We start from the raw sequence: 16821 nt of genomic DNA, 5'->3' as shown, positions 1-16821 counted from the left end.
GCAGCAACGCAACGAAGCTGGGGTGAACTCCGAGAGGTTCGGTACGTTTCTTTTTTCTTTTGTATTCTTCCGACTGCGGTCGGTAGCCAGACCCTTTCTTTCAGGCTGTAGCAAGATTTTTCTTGGAGGCAAGCGATGCTCTAGTTACCGAAACCACGGCTCGTTTATTTCATAAGTAAAACTAGTAAAGTACTCTAAAACATTCATGGAGTGTTATTGCGATGCACCAGCCATTTTAGTTCTTATGTTATGTGTGAAAATGACTTTTCTGTATGTGGAAAGCGAAAAGTGTCACCAGTCGTAGAGGCTAGATTGATGAGGAAACCCAATTTTCTGTGGTTAGTGATTGATATTCCGTGATTACTGATTCCCTTGATCGTATTGTGAAACAGCTTTAATAGCACTTTGATTTTAAATTATCCGTTTCATCATTTCTGGATGATTTTTTCTTGGAAAGTATTGGAATGTATTGAAGCACAAAATCCTCCATGTCATCAAAATTTACTAGCATTCAATCGTACAAGAAAACATCACGGGGTGTAACATGCGTCAGTTACTTATCTTTTTTTTTTTTTCAAAATTAAGATATTCAATTATTATTTATTCTCCTCGATAAAACACCAACAGTTTACACTAATCTGGTCTCGTTCGGAAACGTACAAAAAGTTGATATCGGAAAGCCGGCGGATCAGAGTATAAGACGTTACGACAATGCGTTTTTTTGGGATATCGTCGTCAAAGGCGTCGATTGTATTCCAAAGCGTACAACCTCCACTAAGAGTATAACTACTAAAATTTCTCTTACGAATACTGCAGATTTGCTTTTTTTTTGCTTTTTACCATGAGCATCAGGAATAAAAAGCATAGAAAGGTCGTCATTGTTAAGAGCCTTGTTGGAAGCGCCCATGAGACGCTTCTTTTCGTCGGAAAACGGTTAAGCCAAGCGAGCCAATCGGCAAACATCCGGTGCTGTTATTTGCACACTTTCGATTATTCAAACACCCTGATCGAAGGGTGCACTGATCAGGCATCGTACCGGAACGACATTTTTCATTCCGTTGGCAACATTTTTCCAGCACACTAACAGCGCTGTTGCGATACAAGATGTGATTACGAGCGTAGGGCGGCGGTGTGTACAAACATATTCCATGGAGTTGTATTTAATCTTATCTCTCCAACCGAACCCAACCGGTACTGGACTGGATAAGGAATGGCCCAAATTTCAGTTCTTCAACATTTGTCGTCTTGTAAAGGACGTGGAGCTAGCAAGTAGACACCAGTGAGAATAGTGTTGCAAAGTTTTATCCGAAAATGTACAAATACTTCACAATCGCAGCCCTAGTGCTGGCTTATAGTGCTGGAAATGCCTCGGCATGTAAGTGTTCTTCTTGTAGTACTAGCGGCCACCAGAATCAGGGGAACAATTCTAGGTGCGGCTGGTGTATGCTCGAACTGGAAGTGAAATACTGATTAGATTTTCATCAAGCTGCTCACAAGGCAACGAATAGAAAAATACGTCTGTTGGGGTTTTGCTGAAAGTAAAGCAATAGTCCGTGGCGGGTCCTAAAAATAAGACCCTTCATTTTTCTTTGGTATATTAACGTTCCTCTTTCGTTGGCAAAAGCAAATTTTGCCAAACTTCCAATGACATCACAGCCAAGTAAAATGCACAATAAGTTCATGCATCTATTCCAACTGGAAGGAACGTTATCTTATCTAGTGTTAAATCTGTGTTACGAAATTCATTCACGCTAACGGGTGTTTTTTTTTCTGGATTGTTTGTTACCTCGCAGTTTCGTGTTTCACATGCACTACTTTTAACAGCACCAACTGCCTGGTTCCCGATCTGAGGAACTTAGTGACGGATTGTGGAAATCCTTCAGACATTGGAGAAGCGACGTGCTTTACTCGCGTCCTTGGTAAGTGCTACTGATTGTCCACCGGAGGCTGCTTTCTAACTAGCCACTTTAACGACGTTCGATCTCGTACAGGGCGAGACGTAGAGCGTGGATGCATTACATCACTGACGCAGGAAGAACGCGACAATTGTAATCTCGTGAACAACTGCCAGCTGTGCGCAAACACCAACGACACAATCTGCAATGACAATATTTTTCCGCACGGTCGAATGCGCTGCCACCAATGCGAGGGAACCACAAACAGTACCTGTTCGGAGGAGATCATGACGGAACCCTCGCCTTGCTTGCACTTTGTGGTCGACGACCAGTGTTTTGTGCAGGTTGAAGAAAATAGTGTAGTGCGCGGATGCTTGTCCCAAAACGAGGGTTGCCGGAACAGCACCACATGCCATGTGTGTGCTGGAATTGGGTGCAATTCGCGCCACTTTGAGTATAACACTGCTGCAAGTTTGGTCGCTCATATTCAGACGCTGATTGGTGCTATTATGTTGAGTGTCCTTGTAGCTAATAAGTTCTAGGCCTAGAAGTGGTTGAACTTTTTAGAACGCATTTATTTCAAAAGGTTGTAGCTTACTTCTTCGTTTTCTTTGTCGGGGTTTTATCACGATACGATACTCGGTCGCAGCTTCTTTGGCCCATCTGTATCAATCCGTGACTAGGATTACTGCTTCCGCAACCTTAGATCGTCAATAGACCGGCCATGTTCGATGTAGCTTACTGAATGATCAGCAATGTGTAAGATGAAAGTATTGAGCAATTTGACATTTGAATAAAAATATAATAAGAATAAAAGAAAACCCACGTTTATTATTATAACATTCAATAAATTTGTCTCAAATAACATATTTTATTTCGAATATTGTAGTGTATAAACCGTCATTTCGAAAGTTTACAGCGTTACGTTTGCTCTACAGGAAATATGGTAGTTTGTAATAGAATATTGATTAAATGGATGTAGAAGAAAAATAAAAATAACACTATTTCACATTTTAGAACACTCTGGATAGTGATTTATCACGCAGAACCATAATTTTTTTTATTAATTATACCATCCACAAGCCGGTTAATACGCAGCCGAATAATCGAACGAGCCTCGCCTTTTTGACGTTTGATTTGTCAAGTCCATATGGATTAAAACTGTGAGCGCGATTGTTTTGTTATGCTTTACAGTAACGAGATTACAAGTTATTCATATAAAACTTAAATAATAGCCCTTACTATTAGTTTTTTAGTGAAATATAGTGCAATTACGTGATACAAATCTTTTAGGTATGTTGTATTGGTATAGTGATGAGCGTGAATCGATTCTATTGACGGACTAAGATCCGTGTGTGTTGTTTCGCTACATCATCGTTTGCAGCAAGTTTGGAATCTCTTTGGCTATTGAAGAACTTTATTCCTGCTCAACATTCTCGAGATATACATACATGTCACGTATGTCTTCTACACCGTAGTCAAAGCTTACTTGAGCTGTGATACTTCGGGTTTACTTGGGCACTGTGCGGTTGTAATTGTTGGAAAACATCTGCACAGCAATGGCCAAACCGGGAGAAAAAGCTTTGCAGGCTATCAAGGAACAGAACAAGACTGTATCTGTGTTCAAAGTACCTGCAGCCCCGAAAGCTAAATCTAAGGATACGATCATTCTCACGGAAGAGAAATATCTACAGGTAAGATTGCAGTGAATGACTCAAAGGATGTTATGACATTTAATTTTTTTGTATTAATTTGCAGGAAATGGGTAAGATCATCCAGCGCGATTTCTTCCCCGACTTACAGAAGCTAAATGCACAGAATGAATACCTTGACGCGCTGGCGAATAATGATGTGTGCAAGTTGAGAAAGATTTTTTCCAAATATAGCTCCAAAATGCCAAACTCGTCATCGCGGATCGGTACGTATCGGCGATATTTCGAGCACTGTTGGGTGACACTTTGATTTATATGCATTTTTTTCCTACGCTTTCATTGACAGTTAGTCCTGCGACGTTTGAAACACCCATCCCGGATGCTACTCCGGCCAGCGAAGCGCCCGCGTCGATACGGTCAACGTCGAGCGTCGGTTCGAACAAATCCACCAAATCGCTTGGCGATAAACATTCGCTCGATAGCTTTCTGCAAACGTACACGAGCGAAGACAACGACAGCTTTCAGGAGATCATCGAAACAGCCGACCGGAAGCTGCGTCAAAAGTTTGCCGTTCTTTACCAAGCCGAGGGCACTTCCGCTATCGAGATGGGCGAGTGTTTGACACTGCCGAGCATCGAGCAGCAGTTCGACCAGCGGGAACGACCAAAGCAGCTAGACATGTGGCGGTACACAAACAAAAACTATATCATGTACACGCCCGACGGCGTGGAACTGACCAAGGAGGAACAGCTGGAGATGGCTAAGCGGAAGCAGGAAATCAACCACAGCAGTACTCGCCTGCATCGGAACCCATTCAACGAGCAAGACAGCCGGCAAGCGATCGTGGAAGCAGCTAAAACGCAGGCCAAACATTTACCGGAGAAAATTGGTATCGACGGCCGGGTCGTGGACACGTCAGCAGATGGTACACCGCAGGTGCGTGGTTTCGGCTTTGTGAAGAGTCCATCACCCTGCCCCGGCGTCACCGATAGCCCATTGTTTACGTGGGGTGAAATCGAGGGAACCCCGTTCCGGCTGGACGGTGGAGACACACCGTTGCATCCGTCGACCGGTGGGCCATCGTTTCGCATCGTGGAGACGTCTAAACGCGAGAACCTGGCATTGCAGTTGGCTGAAAAGGCTGCGGAAAAGTCCCGTGAAAAGAAAGCGAAGGCGATCGAGGCGGCCCGGCGAAACATCGCTTCACCGTCGGTGCGCAGCTCCTTCGATCGGTTGGCCAGCATGTCACCGGCAGCGCGACGGTTGGCTACCAACAAGCTCGGATTTCTCAGCACGCCCAGTCCACTAGCATCTCCGGCGGGTTCGTCCGGCTTGAAAACTCCAATCTTGAGACCATCAATAAGCAGCCGAGGCAGCAGTAAGTCCAGCGGCCGTCATGCCAGCAAAACTCGGACTGTCACACCATCCCCGGGTGGAATCGTGCGAAGAAAAACGCCCCTTCTCGTCGGTGCGAACGTCAGTGCAGCGAAGGATGGGTCTACGGATCTGACGGACGATTTACTGGACATTCCTACTGGCGGCAAGCGACCGAAAGCGGCTGATTTCTTTTGAACCCTTTTTTTTTTAATGCGGAAATGTCGTACACAATATTACCAAAATGTATATTAGCTCATTGACGCTAGTAGTAGTTCGTGCCACATCCAACCAGAGGGAACAATAACAAAGGCAGTTTAGAATTGTATCAAAAGGGTTTTCTTTCGCTTTAATTTCTGTGAAATAACAGACACAGTTAGGTTAGATGTAAACGAAAAGATTCAGTACACTTATATACATTGTTTTATTCGTATGTTGAAGCGTAAACGCTAGGAAAATGCAAGGAAACTATCTACAAACACATCAAATGTTAGCCAGATATTTATAGACACAAATTATGTACGATGCTAAAGGAAATTTACAATCCTTCTAAGACGCGTTCGTTGAACCGATCATGTAAAGTATGAAGATGAGATTGGTGAGGTTACGTGTCCATGGTAAACACACTTCCTACGGTCTGAATCAGCTAGGCGCGCACTACAAACATAGACTACAGCGGTTTGCCTTTGTTATGGCACTATCTTAGACCAAACTTCTTCTGGTTGAGGCCTACGAACTACAGTTACGCGTGACACGGAAGGGAAATGAGAGCGGTTCAGCGTTATGTCTTCATCAGATCAAGCAGCAACCGCTCGATCGCCACTTCGCCGACCGTCTTGCGAAACAGCATCTCCTGCAGCACCTTGGCGTTGGCCGCCGCTTTGATGGCTGGTAACAGCAGCAGCAGATGGCCGAGCCGGACACCGCCGCACTTCTCATGCAGCAGAGCCACCGTTTGATCTTGCAGCAACAGCACCTCGTGAGCCGCGTACAACCGGGGTTGGTCGGGACGGAACAGCACCAAGGCTTTCAGGCAGGCCGCCTCTCGATAGTCGACCCGTGTTGCCCCAAACTGCTGGATGGCGCTCTGCAACTTCACCGCCAGCGGGTTCCGTGCGATGAATTCTGCGTGGGGAAAGCGAAGCGAAACGAAAATCAGAATGTGAACCTTTATACATGCGATGAATATGCGATTGTGACGGGGAAAGGGTTTCGCAAAATGTACTGTAAAAAAAACTCAGGAGTGAAAAATAAAAATCTTGATTTTTTTTCATGAAAAAAAAACGGTGTCAATATTGTCTTCTGGCTGTTCATCAGCTGCGTGCTGTAGTTTGTCTTTGGCTGCGGTCTGCCGTTTGTCCTCATGGCTACATGCTGCCATTTGTTGTGGCTGCATACTTTTTTTTGAGGTGGCTGCGGGACTGGTAATGCAACCTCCTGAGATTCCTGCGCTCCTGTTACAAAATCGGGATTTTTGGAAAATCGAAAATTCACAATGGCTGCGTCCTGACTTATGGAATTAAGGCTGCGTACTAACATTTGTTTGTGGCTGCATGCTGGCTGCGTGCTGAGCATTAAAAAATGGCTGCGTACTGGTTTGTTTTGGTTACCTTCTGCAATTCCTGCGCTCCTGTTACAAATCGGAAATTTTTGCAGTTTTGGGGGGAACGAAATTTTTTCACCTCATCTCATAAAATTTCGTTAGCGCGCCGAAATTTTTCAACTTTTTGCGGTTTTGAGGCGTAATGCAACCAATCGAGAGGGGATTAAAAAAAGCTTAGTAAAAATAATAAAAAACACAAAAAAATACGGTTTAAATAAAAAATGATAAGTTTATTCAATTTCATCAATTAAACCAAATTATAAAAGGATTTCTTAGCAGTAACAATCAATAGCGCTCGCATAATTGAAGTTACAAGTATATAATTCAACGCGTCTTGCCTTCGTAAGCAACAGAGTCCGTTTTTTGACGAGCTTGCTACAATAGCAAGCAGAAATCTCGCATCTGGGACAGGGCGAAGCCTACTATTTGCTTTAATACACCAATGGATCCCCAGAAAGCCACTGTTAGGTGTGCCGCAGATAGCAAAATAGGTTCAAAGCCGTTCGAAACTGTCCCTGACGAGGCCATCACCATCAACGGAAAGCGTTCGGAGGCCGATAATAACCGATTTCTTCGTTGTTTCACTAGTCGCATCCCTCCAATGCCCTCAAAACGCAAATTACTCAAGCCAGCGACGATATCCAGCCCAATTTCTTAACTTAAATTGAACCTCGCTAACGCACGCCACGCATTCCGTACATAATGATCGATACAATAACATATACAGGCCTCTCGCGTTCTGTACATAAGCGGGCCTTTTCGTGTAAAACGCAAATCTCCTCAATATCTCACTCGCAGCTCGTTTGATAACATTCTATGGCTGGGAAACGCTTCTCCGAAAGCCCCTAAACTACGGTCCTCAAGCTACTGCGCACCGCAAAACGTACCGTTGTCAATGGGCAGACCCCACTGGGCGGCCGTGATGACGAACAGTTCGGCCCAGGCTTCCTCGAGCAGCAGCTTCTGGTCACCGGCGGGCAGCTGCAGGAACGAGGGCACCGTTTTGGCCCACTTGACCGCCAGGAACAGCAGCTTGGCGGCCGATTCGAGCAGCATGTCCGTCTCGCTTCGGGCCGCGAGTCCTGCCGTACCAGCAATCGGATGTAGCAGCAACTGTGCGTGGTGCTGGACCGACTGCTGCTGCTGTTGGCGTCGCTGGGGCGGACTTTCTTGGCCCGTGCTGCTAACCTCGTTCTCCCTGGCCGAGCTAAGGCTCAAAATTGAGCTGATCGAGTGCATTGGTGGGGGCGCCGGCAGACCAAGTGACTCTCCGGTGATGCTATTGAACATGGACTCGGTCAGAGTCTGGTGGCCACCGTCGGCCAGTGCTAAGCTTGATGCGCCTTTGGAGCCCATCTCCACGAGGACTCCCGAGGATGCCGTCGTCCCGGAAGTCGTGCATGCTGACGGTGGTGGTGGTGGTGGTGGTGGTGGGAAATGCTCGAAGGCGGCCGTCGTAGAGCCCGCAGATAAAGGTGGGCCTGGATAGGGTGCGAGAAATCGGCCAGGATCAGCGAGAGGCCCAAATGGGCCGGATGCGGCCGCAGCCGTGATGTGGAGCGGCAACGGAAAGAACAGGCTGGCCTGAGGCAACGCAAAGGACGATCGAGGTCCGTAGTAGTCACCATGGGTGGCCAATCCGGTGACGGCGGCGGTCAGAGGCGTGCAGTTCCGAGGGGCTCGTTCATGTTGGACGGCTGAAAGTAGAAGAAGAAGAGAAAAATGTGTGTGTTAAAAGAGACAGAAATTGACGCTAACGATGGGGAAGCAGGCCAGGAGCTAAGACAAGGACACTCGACACCGGCAGGAAGAGAGACATCTGGTTCGGTTCCCACGGGACCGATTATTATCGCCATGTTCTGGAAACACTCCCCAAGGCACGTGAAAGTCAAGTCAGACCCTTGCCAAGGCAGAACGTCCCCAACCAGAGCGCACGGTGACCGCAGCCTTAAGGGCTTAATACAAAGGACTTCCGAGGTACGATTGTTATCGGTGTTGCAACTACTCGTGCGCCGTTTGTTTTCCTCCTGCAGAGTTGCGTCTAAACGTCCACAAGCGTGACGCAACAATTTTAATTCATTGGAGTCGGTTGGGTCACCAAGGGTCACCCCCGTCATTACCTTGCGCTTAATTGTGGAACGAAAGGAGAACGATCCTCTTTTGACCGGTTCCATCCTTTTCGGCTTTTACTGAAGTAACTTCTTGCCCAACTGGCTTGTTGAAGGAGTTTCGTCACGATAGTTGGCCTCAAACTCTTCAAAAACGCCCTCTAAAAGAGGGCTCATCTGAGTGTCCCTACTGATCCTGGGATATCATTGCAGCCAAAGGCTTTATACCTTCGAAAAGCAAACACCTTTCGCTCGACGCAGCTAGGACAAACAATTACGAGGGCATTTTCGTCCTTTCCCAAAATCCACAACACCCGAAGAAACGTGCGTTGGTGCCGTCCTTAGGCGCCTCCCGTTTTGTTATCACAGCATGCTCGGGTCTCCGGACTCCCAGTGGAGTAGTGTGTCCTTGCACACCGAAAGGTGACAACAAAATCAATTTTTATGATGTGAAACAACCAACTGGCCAAACACCGCGCGCGCTCGATTGATGGACGAAAGGAAGTTGTCGCGTCCCGGGCTTCCTGTTTTCCGAGTTTTGGCTTTGTTGGCCGGTGGAAAATTTGAATCCTTGGGTCCCCCCCCCTGGGACCACCAGTGTTCGCGGAAGTGTTTAGAGTAGCTGTGTCAACACGCCGCGATGAAGGGGATGACGGTGGTGCGTGCACCAATGCGAGCCTTTTATTATTGGGGTTGAAGAATAATCGCTCGGTAATGGCACCCCGGTGGCTTCAAGCACACCTCAAAAAACAGAGGGTGAGAAGGAAATCAGATCGCTTTCGATGCTTTGCCATATGTCAATTAGATTAGATATGTTTGAAACAAGAGCCTTGGCAACAGGGAACAGAACAAATAGATTATGCTGTATTTTAAACTGGATATTGTACAAAAAAAACCAAATGTTAAAGGAGTTGGCACATCTTAACAGAAGAACAGCGATTACCGATTGTGGCATTTGCTAGAGTTACTGTGCAAAACTTTTAGAGTATAAAAAAGCCAAGGAAGATAAGATTCCTCACAGTTCCATGCACCACCAAAAAGGCGAGCTCCCCATTTAATAAGGCATCGCCTAAAAGCCGCACGAGGAAAACAGGACACAAGGCGGTTGTGGGAAATGATGCCACCCGTGCGGTCGAACCGCATATCCGAGGGGTTGCTCTTCGCGCAAAGGAAACGATGTTCGAAAAAGCAGTTGCTCACGAGCCCCGGATGCTGCTGCCACCACACATCAGCGCCAGTTTGTTGGTTTAGCAATTAGAAGAGTGCCTGCCGCGGGTAAATATTATCTTCCGGAGCCCTTTTCGAGAAGCAGGCCAAACCAGGGCCAGGAACTGTCAATCGCAGACCTTCCACAGAGCTGACCAGCCTGGCCAGAGCCGGCGTTTAGACAGGTTCGTTCGTCGTGTTCCGATTCCTTGCAGACTTCACGTGTTCGAAGCATCGCGAATTGAATTCCCGGGGTCAGATATCAGAAAACGTAAGGACGTAGGGACGCTAATTGCAACCGGGCGGCGGTTTCGAGGATCTCGCTCACAGGACGCTCGCAACTCGAGTGGACCGAAACAAGTGTTTGATTTCCGGCGGGGTGGGCCGAGAAACGACAAACACCTACCTTCCCGGCGCATGTTCGCCTGCAGACACTTGGCGAACCGGCACGCCTGGCATTGGTTGCGGCGTGAGACGTCCACCACACACTTGCCGCCCTCCTTGCACACGTACTCGAGGTTCCTGTTCGAGGGGGATAAAGGTAGAGAGAAAACGGTGTGAGTGAGTAAGTTGCGGATTCCTGTGAAAATCTGACACTCACCTTCGGATGCTGCGTTTGAAGAAACCGCGGCAACCGTCGCAGGATGGCACACCGTAGTGTTTGCCCGAGGCCCGATCGCCACACACCTTACACAGGACACCGGCTCCACCGTTTGTGGACATTTTCCCCCCCGTTGGGATGTCGTTCATCGTCCGCGGCAAGCTGGTAGGAAAGGAAGAGACAGAGGTCGTGTGTCAACCGAGTGACGCAGTTAATAGTTTTGCCCCCGGTTTGTGGGAGGGTTTTTTTTCCCGCTGGTGGAAGCGCAAATGCATGTGAACATGTTCGCGTTACTTACTGGCATGTTTTCTAACTTTTATATGATTTTTTTTCTACTTCCCGACGCACCCTTGGATACGGACGAATGTCTTGTAACGTTCCCGACAAGCCTGCCCCGGGGAACTGGCTTTACAAATGTTTTCCCCAAAAAAGGGTACCATAGATTCACGTTAAAAGCGGACGGAAAAATGGATACGTTTCGTTGGAAACAACAGGAGGTCTGGTATTACATGGTCGTAACTATTCTACACCATTCAGTTGCAATTTGAAACCTGCTTGAAGTGCTTGCTGATCGGAAATTTTGTCGTAGATAGCAATGCCTTGTGATGCAATGATTCTTGAATATCTTGCAATGAATCTTTAATATATATTCCTTGTAATACAATTAAAAAGGATGCCTAATCAGATCATACATCACACATGGGTACAAATACTTGTTTCAGTCACGCATTCCAGTAGATCAGACTCTTTCTCTATCTGCACTTGAGCTGACTATCATAGTTGATAGCTACGGTCCCAATTAAAATGTAAAAATAATTTCGCTGTTAGACCACAGGAAATGTCACTGTTTTGTTTTAAAGGGTCTCGCAACCAACTGAACAAACATTGGAAGGATATTATTCTTTCAAATGATAAATGATGGAAACTAGAGGTGCTACTCAAATATTCAGTGGGTTTCCAAACACAATACACACATTCTAGAGCTTGGTGAACCGTTTCTGATGCGCAAAATATTTAAACACAATTTATAGCCACACCCGTATTTCCATGCCGATCCTGGCTCAAAGTAATTATGGGCGAGTAATTGACGTTTACGGTCGTCGATCGCGATTAAGAGAGACACATCCGAATCACAAAATACCATCACATTAGCATGCGCTCGGTGGCACGTGCTGCAAGTTAACCCCGTCGGGTCGGAGGGAAATGAAAACAATAACGAATCTGATAAACCAAAAAAAACACCCCTGGCCATCAAATGGCAGCTGTTAGAAGTAGTGCGTAGAAGTTCTCGGCACGCCACGTACCACACCTCGGTGTTATCCTTTGACCGAGGCGAACACCCTCACCACGTGGAGGACTCGCGGTGTCATTAGCAGCAACCGAATCGGGACGGCTAGAGCGGTGGGAACAGCTTTCGGTATAAAAAAAGAGGTCCTTGAACAAGAAAATAAACACAAAAAAGCGCACCCCACGGATGAGGGGTTGTGTCTCATCGAACACCATCGAACACCATCGACAGTCGGCTCAAAGGGGGTGGATTGGGAAAAGCGTTGCCACCCTTCTACCCTTCCAAATCACGCTTCAAATGCAATAATAATGAAGCGTGTGTAAATCACCCTCAGCACGTGGCAGGGTGTCACACAACACCATGTGTGCCAGAGCCGGGGGTTTGTGTGGTGCAATGTTGCCGAAAGAGTGGCCTTCTGCAACACTTTTCACCGCTGTTGCGAATGATGGATGAGATCGATGCAAAGTTCGTTTTTCCAGACACTTTGACGGAAGATACTTTTCTCCGCGCCGTGACTTGAGCTGTCCCGTTGCAGGATATCTCCCTAACTAAAAGGATAAAAAAAACCCTTGCTCTCGTACAAAACACAAAAAAAAGGCTTCCAACTTTCTAGTGGGTGATTTAGTTGACTCAACGTGAGGCCAGATTTCGTTATCTCGAGGCCCCAGAGGCCACTTATGCGCTGCATTATTGATCAGTGCCGTGGCGAGCGGTGCGCCATTAATTTCCCATCATTCCCATTCCCTTGGTGGTTCCAGGTGCGCCGGAAATCGACAACACGAACAATTATAATTACCCTTTGCCACTGGCCGTCGTGGCCCCTCGCACCGAACTGACCAGGTTGAGCCAGGGGAAAACAATAGGCGCGTGCGGGAAATTACACGCGGTAAACGGTTTGACTTTTCACTTGCCGGGCAGCGTGTGTTTGGCCACAGCGCCACGAAATGTCAGGACGATTGGGTCGCAAGCGAGTGCCACCACCGGATGCCGCAAGGACCTCTGTAATCAGGTGCGTTATGGAGGGGTTCATGATTTTCTGCTTCTGTTTTCTGTTGTTGTTTGAAGGAAATTGTCCGTTGCGGTTTGCGAAATGGAAGGGTCAATCATAAATTTATTACCGTATGATTGACGCAGCCCCCCTACCAACTAATTGAAAAGCCAAACAGCCCACGCCGGAAACGCAGTGCGAAATGGAAAAGGGATCCAAAATGAAGCCGTTGTTTATGATTTAAAAATAGAAGCACCCTTTTTTATTTGAAGATAACCGTTTTGTGCAGCTCGTGCCATCGAATCTGCCCTCTTCTTGGCATGCCTTTTCGGAGGCATAAGCCACCGTGAGTCAGCCGATCGTACAGCATCATAATAGCAAACTGATTAATCATTGATAGACTATCGATGAAGCGCCAAGCCCAGCCAAGCCAATCGATCCACCGTGGACTGAGGTTGGTGAATGCGTAATTTGCATTTTAGCGAATCATGCCGAATCGGGCCAGCTGCCGGTGAGTGGAAGGATTTCCCTGACTTTCGGGGTTTGTTTGAGACAAGCGTCGGTAAACAACGGCTTTGGAAAAATGGAGAGACATCGGGCTAGGTAATTGGCTCGGGGAGAGAGTTTTTTTAACGGCTCAACGCGACATTAACAGTTAGTGATTGGTTTGTTTTGCACCACACTTATTGGGGGCAATTTTCACACGAATGACAGAGTTGTTTTTAACGGCGAACGTATGCAACGCAACTTGAAAACAAATGCGCAATTATGAGATCGATACACACATTATTTATGGTAAACTTGAATTGACAAATTAAACAACCAGTTTCAAACGAATATAAAAACAAAATGCCAAAAAATGTAACACAGTATAGCACAACAGACAAGCCGAAAAATAGTACTTGATATTGCATAGATGAATTTGAAAACGTTGAAATTGAAGAACTACTTTCATATATTCAAGCCTTGTAGTAGTTAGATTGAGGGAATGTTTATGCTTCAAACAAAAAGTTAAAGGATGAATAATTTATAAAGAACATAATTTAGTGGCCTAGTAATTTTATCTAATATCATAGATGATCGTAGTATTTTTGATGAACATTTAGTTAACAATTCTGCTCGTGATTTTTTCATTACGGTATAATCACTGCTAGTTCCTTGCCGTTGTAGTATCCAAACGCATGAATTGGGAAATCAAATAAAATCAATTCGAGTGAGAAAACCATAAAACATCCATCAGAAAAACGATTCAATCGAATGTAGTAATGTTTCATTTGTTCGTTATACAAGCAGCATAGAAATGAAAGATAATTAAACGTATACTACAAATAACTAATAACTTATGCTTTTAACCTACTTCAAATAATGTTTCCCTTAAATTGCTTCCACCTTTATCCACCTACCTTCACGCGTTTTAGATCGATCGTCGAAACCCCAAACGAAGGCAAATATTCTGATGTCAATTACTCCGTCGATTCGGTACTCACACCCACTAGGCTCACGAAGTTATTCTCCTTTCACCTTAAATCTTCTAGATTCACTGTTCGACGGCGTTAAATCACAGCACACATACGCTCACACACACACGCACGCACGCGAACTCCACAAGGATATCACTCGTCGCGCGAACCCGGCACCAGGACACTTGCTCGCTCCGATGGACGTTCCGTTTGCGATTGATGGTCGAGCGCATGTAGCAGCGCTTGTCGACCTGATGGACACTTTGGTTCCTGGTTTTTGGGGTTTGACCTCCGACCTGCTCCGATCTGGCTTTGATCGGAACCGACTCTCGGTGCCCTTTCCTTTCCTCGCTGTGTTTTGCGGTGGCGACGAAGCCATTTGCAAAAGTAGGTGTGGTTTCGTCCGATCCGACGAAACCGCGCATGAGCCACCGCCCGTCGACTACTCGCAGGATACGCGAGACATGCCCGGTTAGTGGCTGCCGTACGGGGCTGACTTTCTGCTCGCGCGCCCGTTCTGTTGGCCCCTGGGCCGGGCCAAAAGGACAACCGGCAAACGGTCAGGCGTCAGGCGTCAGGCGCGCGTACAAAAGGATGCCGCATTTGCTCGGTGCCCGGGTTCGGGGGACCCGGGATCGTCCGCTCAATGGGCCGAGGGTGAGCCATCCTGGCACCGACACCCGTGTTGGCTCCTCCCATTGTGGTCGGAGGGCTTTTGTCGCGTGTCGTCCTCGGTGGGTGAAGCCCTTTTTTGCATGATGCATGGCGTGGATTCAGGGTGGGTTCGTTGGGTTGGCAATGTGGCTTGTTTTGTGATGGAGTGAGCGCCGGGTTTTCCTCTTTCCCTGTTTGAGGAAAGCGTCGGAGAAAATGGTTTCATCATGCACGCGGGGGTGCCGCCAGACGTCTGCCACAACAATGCGGTGAGAATATTGAAACAGTACCACAATCATCAGGAATCGGAACGCGACGGAAAACGTCCCGGTTTCGGTTGAAATTTTATCCTCTGCACATAATAAGTGTAGTTCTGGAATTATAGTCAGTTTGAAACAAATTTTTAAAGCAAAAACGATAACAAAGATATGTGTGTATTATTAGTAACAAGAAACGACATTAGAATGCTAATAACTGTTAGTCAATAATAAGTTAGCCATAATAAGGGACTTTAAAGAGCATTAACTTCGTTTTGATTACATTGTAGCAAAATTAGATAAAATGCCAGAAAATTAAGGTATTTGCCACTAACTGCATTATCAACATCATATTTTCCCGGCTGTTTGAGATAAATAGTAACGCGTAAAATTACGGAAAAGAATGATAGAAATCAACTAAATCAAATAAATTGAGCGTATGCAAGGGAAATCAATGGCGGGATAAGCAGTGTATTATTGTATTTAAAATGTTTGCAAGATTTTTCACATCTGACGGCCAGGAAGATGATTGTTTTACAGTTACCAGAAGGAAATACACATATATATGGTTTTATATAATTTAGTCGTTGATGGCAGAAGATAAAGACTCATTTTTTTCTCTTTCAAGATAAACAGTTCTTTTGCCCTATCCTGCCGACTGTATAGATTTCGATAGTTTTAAAAATACTGTATAAAAAACCCTTCGTTTGGTTATGTAAACATATTCACACGTTTCATATAACGATGGCCAAAGTCGACCAGCAACTTCTCTATCACAGTAAGTGCAATGATAACACATTCAATTTCACCGGCACCGGACGGTTTTTATATAAAACCAGGAAAACGATTTCCCAAACGACCGAGAGCTTGAGCTCAGCATGCACAGATTTTCCCACTCTCCAGGCAGACGCATCGATGCCAGGTGGTTTGGCTTACTGACTTACTGGTGCTGTTGGCAGGAGAAAAAGGCTACCCCAGAGGGCAAGTCTGCCAAAACCCGTTTTACGACCAACAACCTGACGTAAGATGCTGCCGTTGGGACCGTCGTCTTCCGGATTACGCACAACAAGTACGCGACACGCGGCCCGGCCACTAGGCGCGCACTAGTAGCCCACTTTCGGCCGGACTCGACACCGGAAACCGGTCCTATCCGCGTCCAAGATCGGTCGAATTAGTCGAGATGAGATTCGCCTCTACCGTTCGGGCAATCCCGGTAGCCAGAGATGGGGAAGTAAAGATGGCGCCAGGATGATAAATGGATCGCATGATTGATTGGACGAGCCCATGGTGTGCAGCAGGAAATTGAAAAAAAACAAGATGTACAAGACAAGTGAGAGTGAGCTTTTTTGTGGTGTATGTGTTGCTTTTTTTGTTTGTTTGTTGCAATAACGAACCGGGTGGAAAAATAAATCCCCCCTCGGTCGAAGGGAGCGCATTTTCCGACCAACTCGGTCAGTTTAATGTGACGCAAATTGTATGTTTTTGGGCTCGCTCTCTCGCTGACTTCTCCGTTCCACTGCGTAGTAGTACAATCGGTACCGCAATGAGGCAATAATTATGGGCCAGTTCCGCCGGTTGATAGCCGAACGTCCAGGCTGACATAACCGGAGCCACAGAACCTCCTCGCGGTCCGTCCAGTTCGGTTGCGCAAGCGAGGAAGATGTCGGGAGCCACGTGCGCTCCAACCGAGCGGCAATGAAACATTGGTTATGGTTCGTTTTATTTTCCCTTTCTT

The 16821-nt window shown here is 46.5% G+C and overlaps 3 protein-coding genes across 3 annotated transcripts; 2 read left to right on the top strand and 1 right to left on the bottom strand.

The window, feature by feature from the left end:
* The first annotated feature begins 1311 nt into the window (after window positions 1–1311).
* On the top strand, window positions 1312–2500 carry LOC128720827 (uncharacterized). The gene is made up of 3 exons (XM_053814524.1): window positions 1312–1375; window positions 1794–1919; window positions 1992–2500. The coding sequence occupies exons 1-3, from the start codon at window positions 1312–1314 to the stop codon at window positions 2435–2437; spliced, it is 636 nt and encodes a 211-aa protein (XP_053670499.1). The 3' UTR covers window positions 2438–2500.
* A 954-nt stretch (window positions 2501–3454) lies between these two features.
* LOC128720329 (splicing factor ESS-2 homolog) lies at window positions 3455–5119 on the top strand. Its single transcript, XM_053813995.1, has 3 exons — window positions 3455–3589; window positions 3654–3813; window positions 3894–5119. Exons 1-3 carry the CDS (start codon window positions 3455–3457, stop codon window positions 5117–5119), a joined length of 1521 nt encoding a protein of 506 aa, XP_053669970.1.
* Window positions 5120–5702: 583 nt separating this feature from the next.
* On the bottom strand, window positions 5703–10588 carry LOC128732170 (photoreceptor-specific nuclear receptor-like). The gene is made up of 4 exons (XM_053825343.1): window positions 10440–10588; window positions 10245–10360; window positions 7412–8221; window positions 5703–6046 (listed from the first exon to the last, which is right to left on the bottom strand). The coding sequence occupies exons 1-4, from the start codon at window positions 10586–10588 to the stop codon at window positions 5703–5705; spliced, it is 1419 nt and encodes a 472-aa protein (XP_053681318.1).
* Between the last annotated feature and the right edge of the window lie 6233 nt (window positions 10589–16821).

The sequence above is a fragment of the Anopheles nili genome, chromosome 2 (assembly GCF_943737925.1).
Source record: "Anopheles nili chromosome 2, idAnoNiliSN_F5_01, whole genome shotgun sequence".
Classification (NCBI taxonomy): Eukaryota; Metazoa; Arthropoda; class Insecta; order Diptera; family Culicidae; genus Anopheles; species Anopheles nili.
The sequence above is the reverse complement of the archived record's forward strand: the minus strand, read 5'-3'. Positions and strand labels throughout refer to the sequence as shown.

What these genes read in the sequence shown, in the direction of transcription:
- LOC128720827 (XM_053814524.1), top strand. Translation starts at nt 1,312, where the DNA reads ATGTACAAATACTTCACAATCGCAGCCCTAGTGCTGGCTTATAGTGCT. An exon ending in TGCTGGAAATGCCTCGGCAT is followed by an intron (nt 1,376 to 1,793) that starts GTAAGTGTTCTT and finishes GTTACCTCGCAG; the next exon opens with TTTCGTGTTTCACATGCACT. An exon ending in GTGCTTTACTCGCGTCCTTG is followed by an intron (nt 1,920 to 1,991) that starts GTAAGTGCTACT and finishes GATCTCGTACAG; the next exon opens with GGCGAGACGTAGAGCGTGGA.
- LOC128720329 (XM_053813995.1), top strand. Translation starts at nt 3,455, where the DNA reads ATGGCCAAACCGGGAGAAAAAGCTTTGCAGGCTATCAAGGAACAGAAC. An exon ending in CGGAAGAGAAATATCTACAG is followed by an intron (nt 3,590 to 3,653) that starts GTAAGATTGCAG and finishes ATTAATTTGCAG; the next exon opens with GAAATGGGTAAGATCATCCA. An exon ending in AAACTCGTCATCGCGGATCG is followed by an intron (nt 3,814 to 3,893) that starts GTACGTATCGGC and finishes TTTCATTGACAG; the next exon opens with TTAGTCCTGCGACGTTTGAA.
- LOC128732170 (XM_053825343.1), bottom strand. Translation starts at nt 10,588, where the DNA reads ATGAACGACATCCCAACGGGGGGGAAAATGTCCACAAACGGTGGAGCC. An exon ending in TTCAAACGCAGCATCCGAAG is followed by an intron (nt 10,361 to 10,439) that starts GTGAGTGTCAGA and finishes CCCCTCGAACAG; the next exon opens with GAACCTCGAGTACGTGTGCA. An exon ending in GGCGAACATGCGCCGGGAAG is followed by an intron (nt 8,222 to 10,244) that starts GTAGGTGTTTGT and finishes TTCTACTTTCAG; the next exon opens with CCGTCCAACATGAACGAGCC.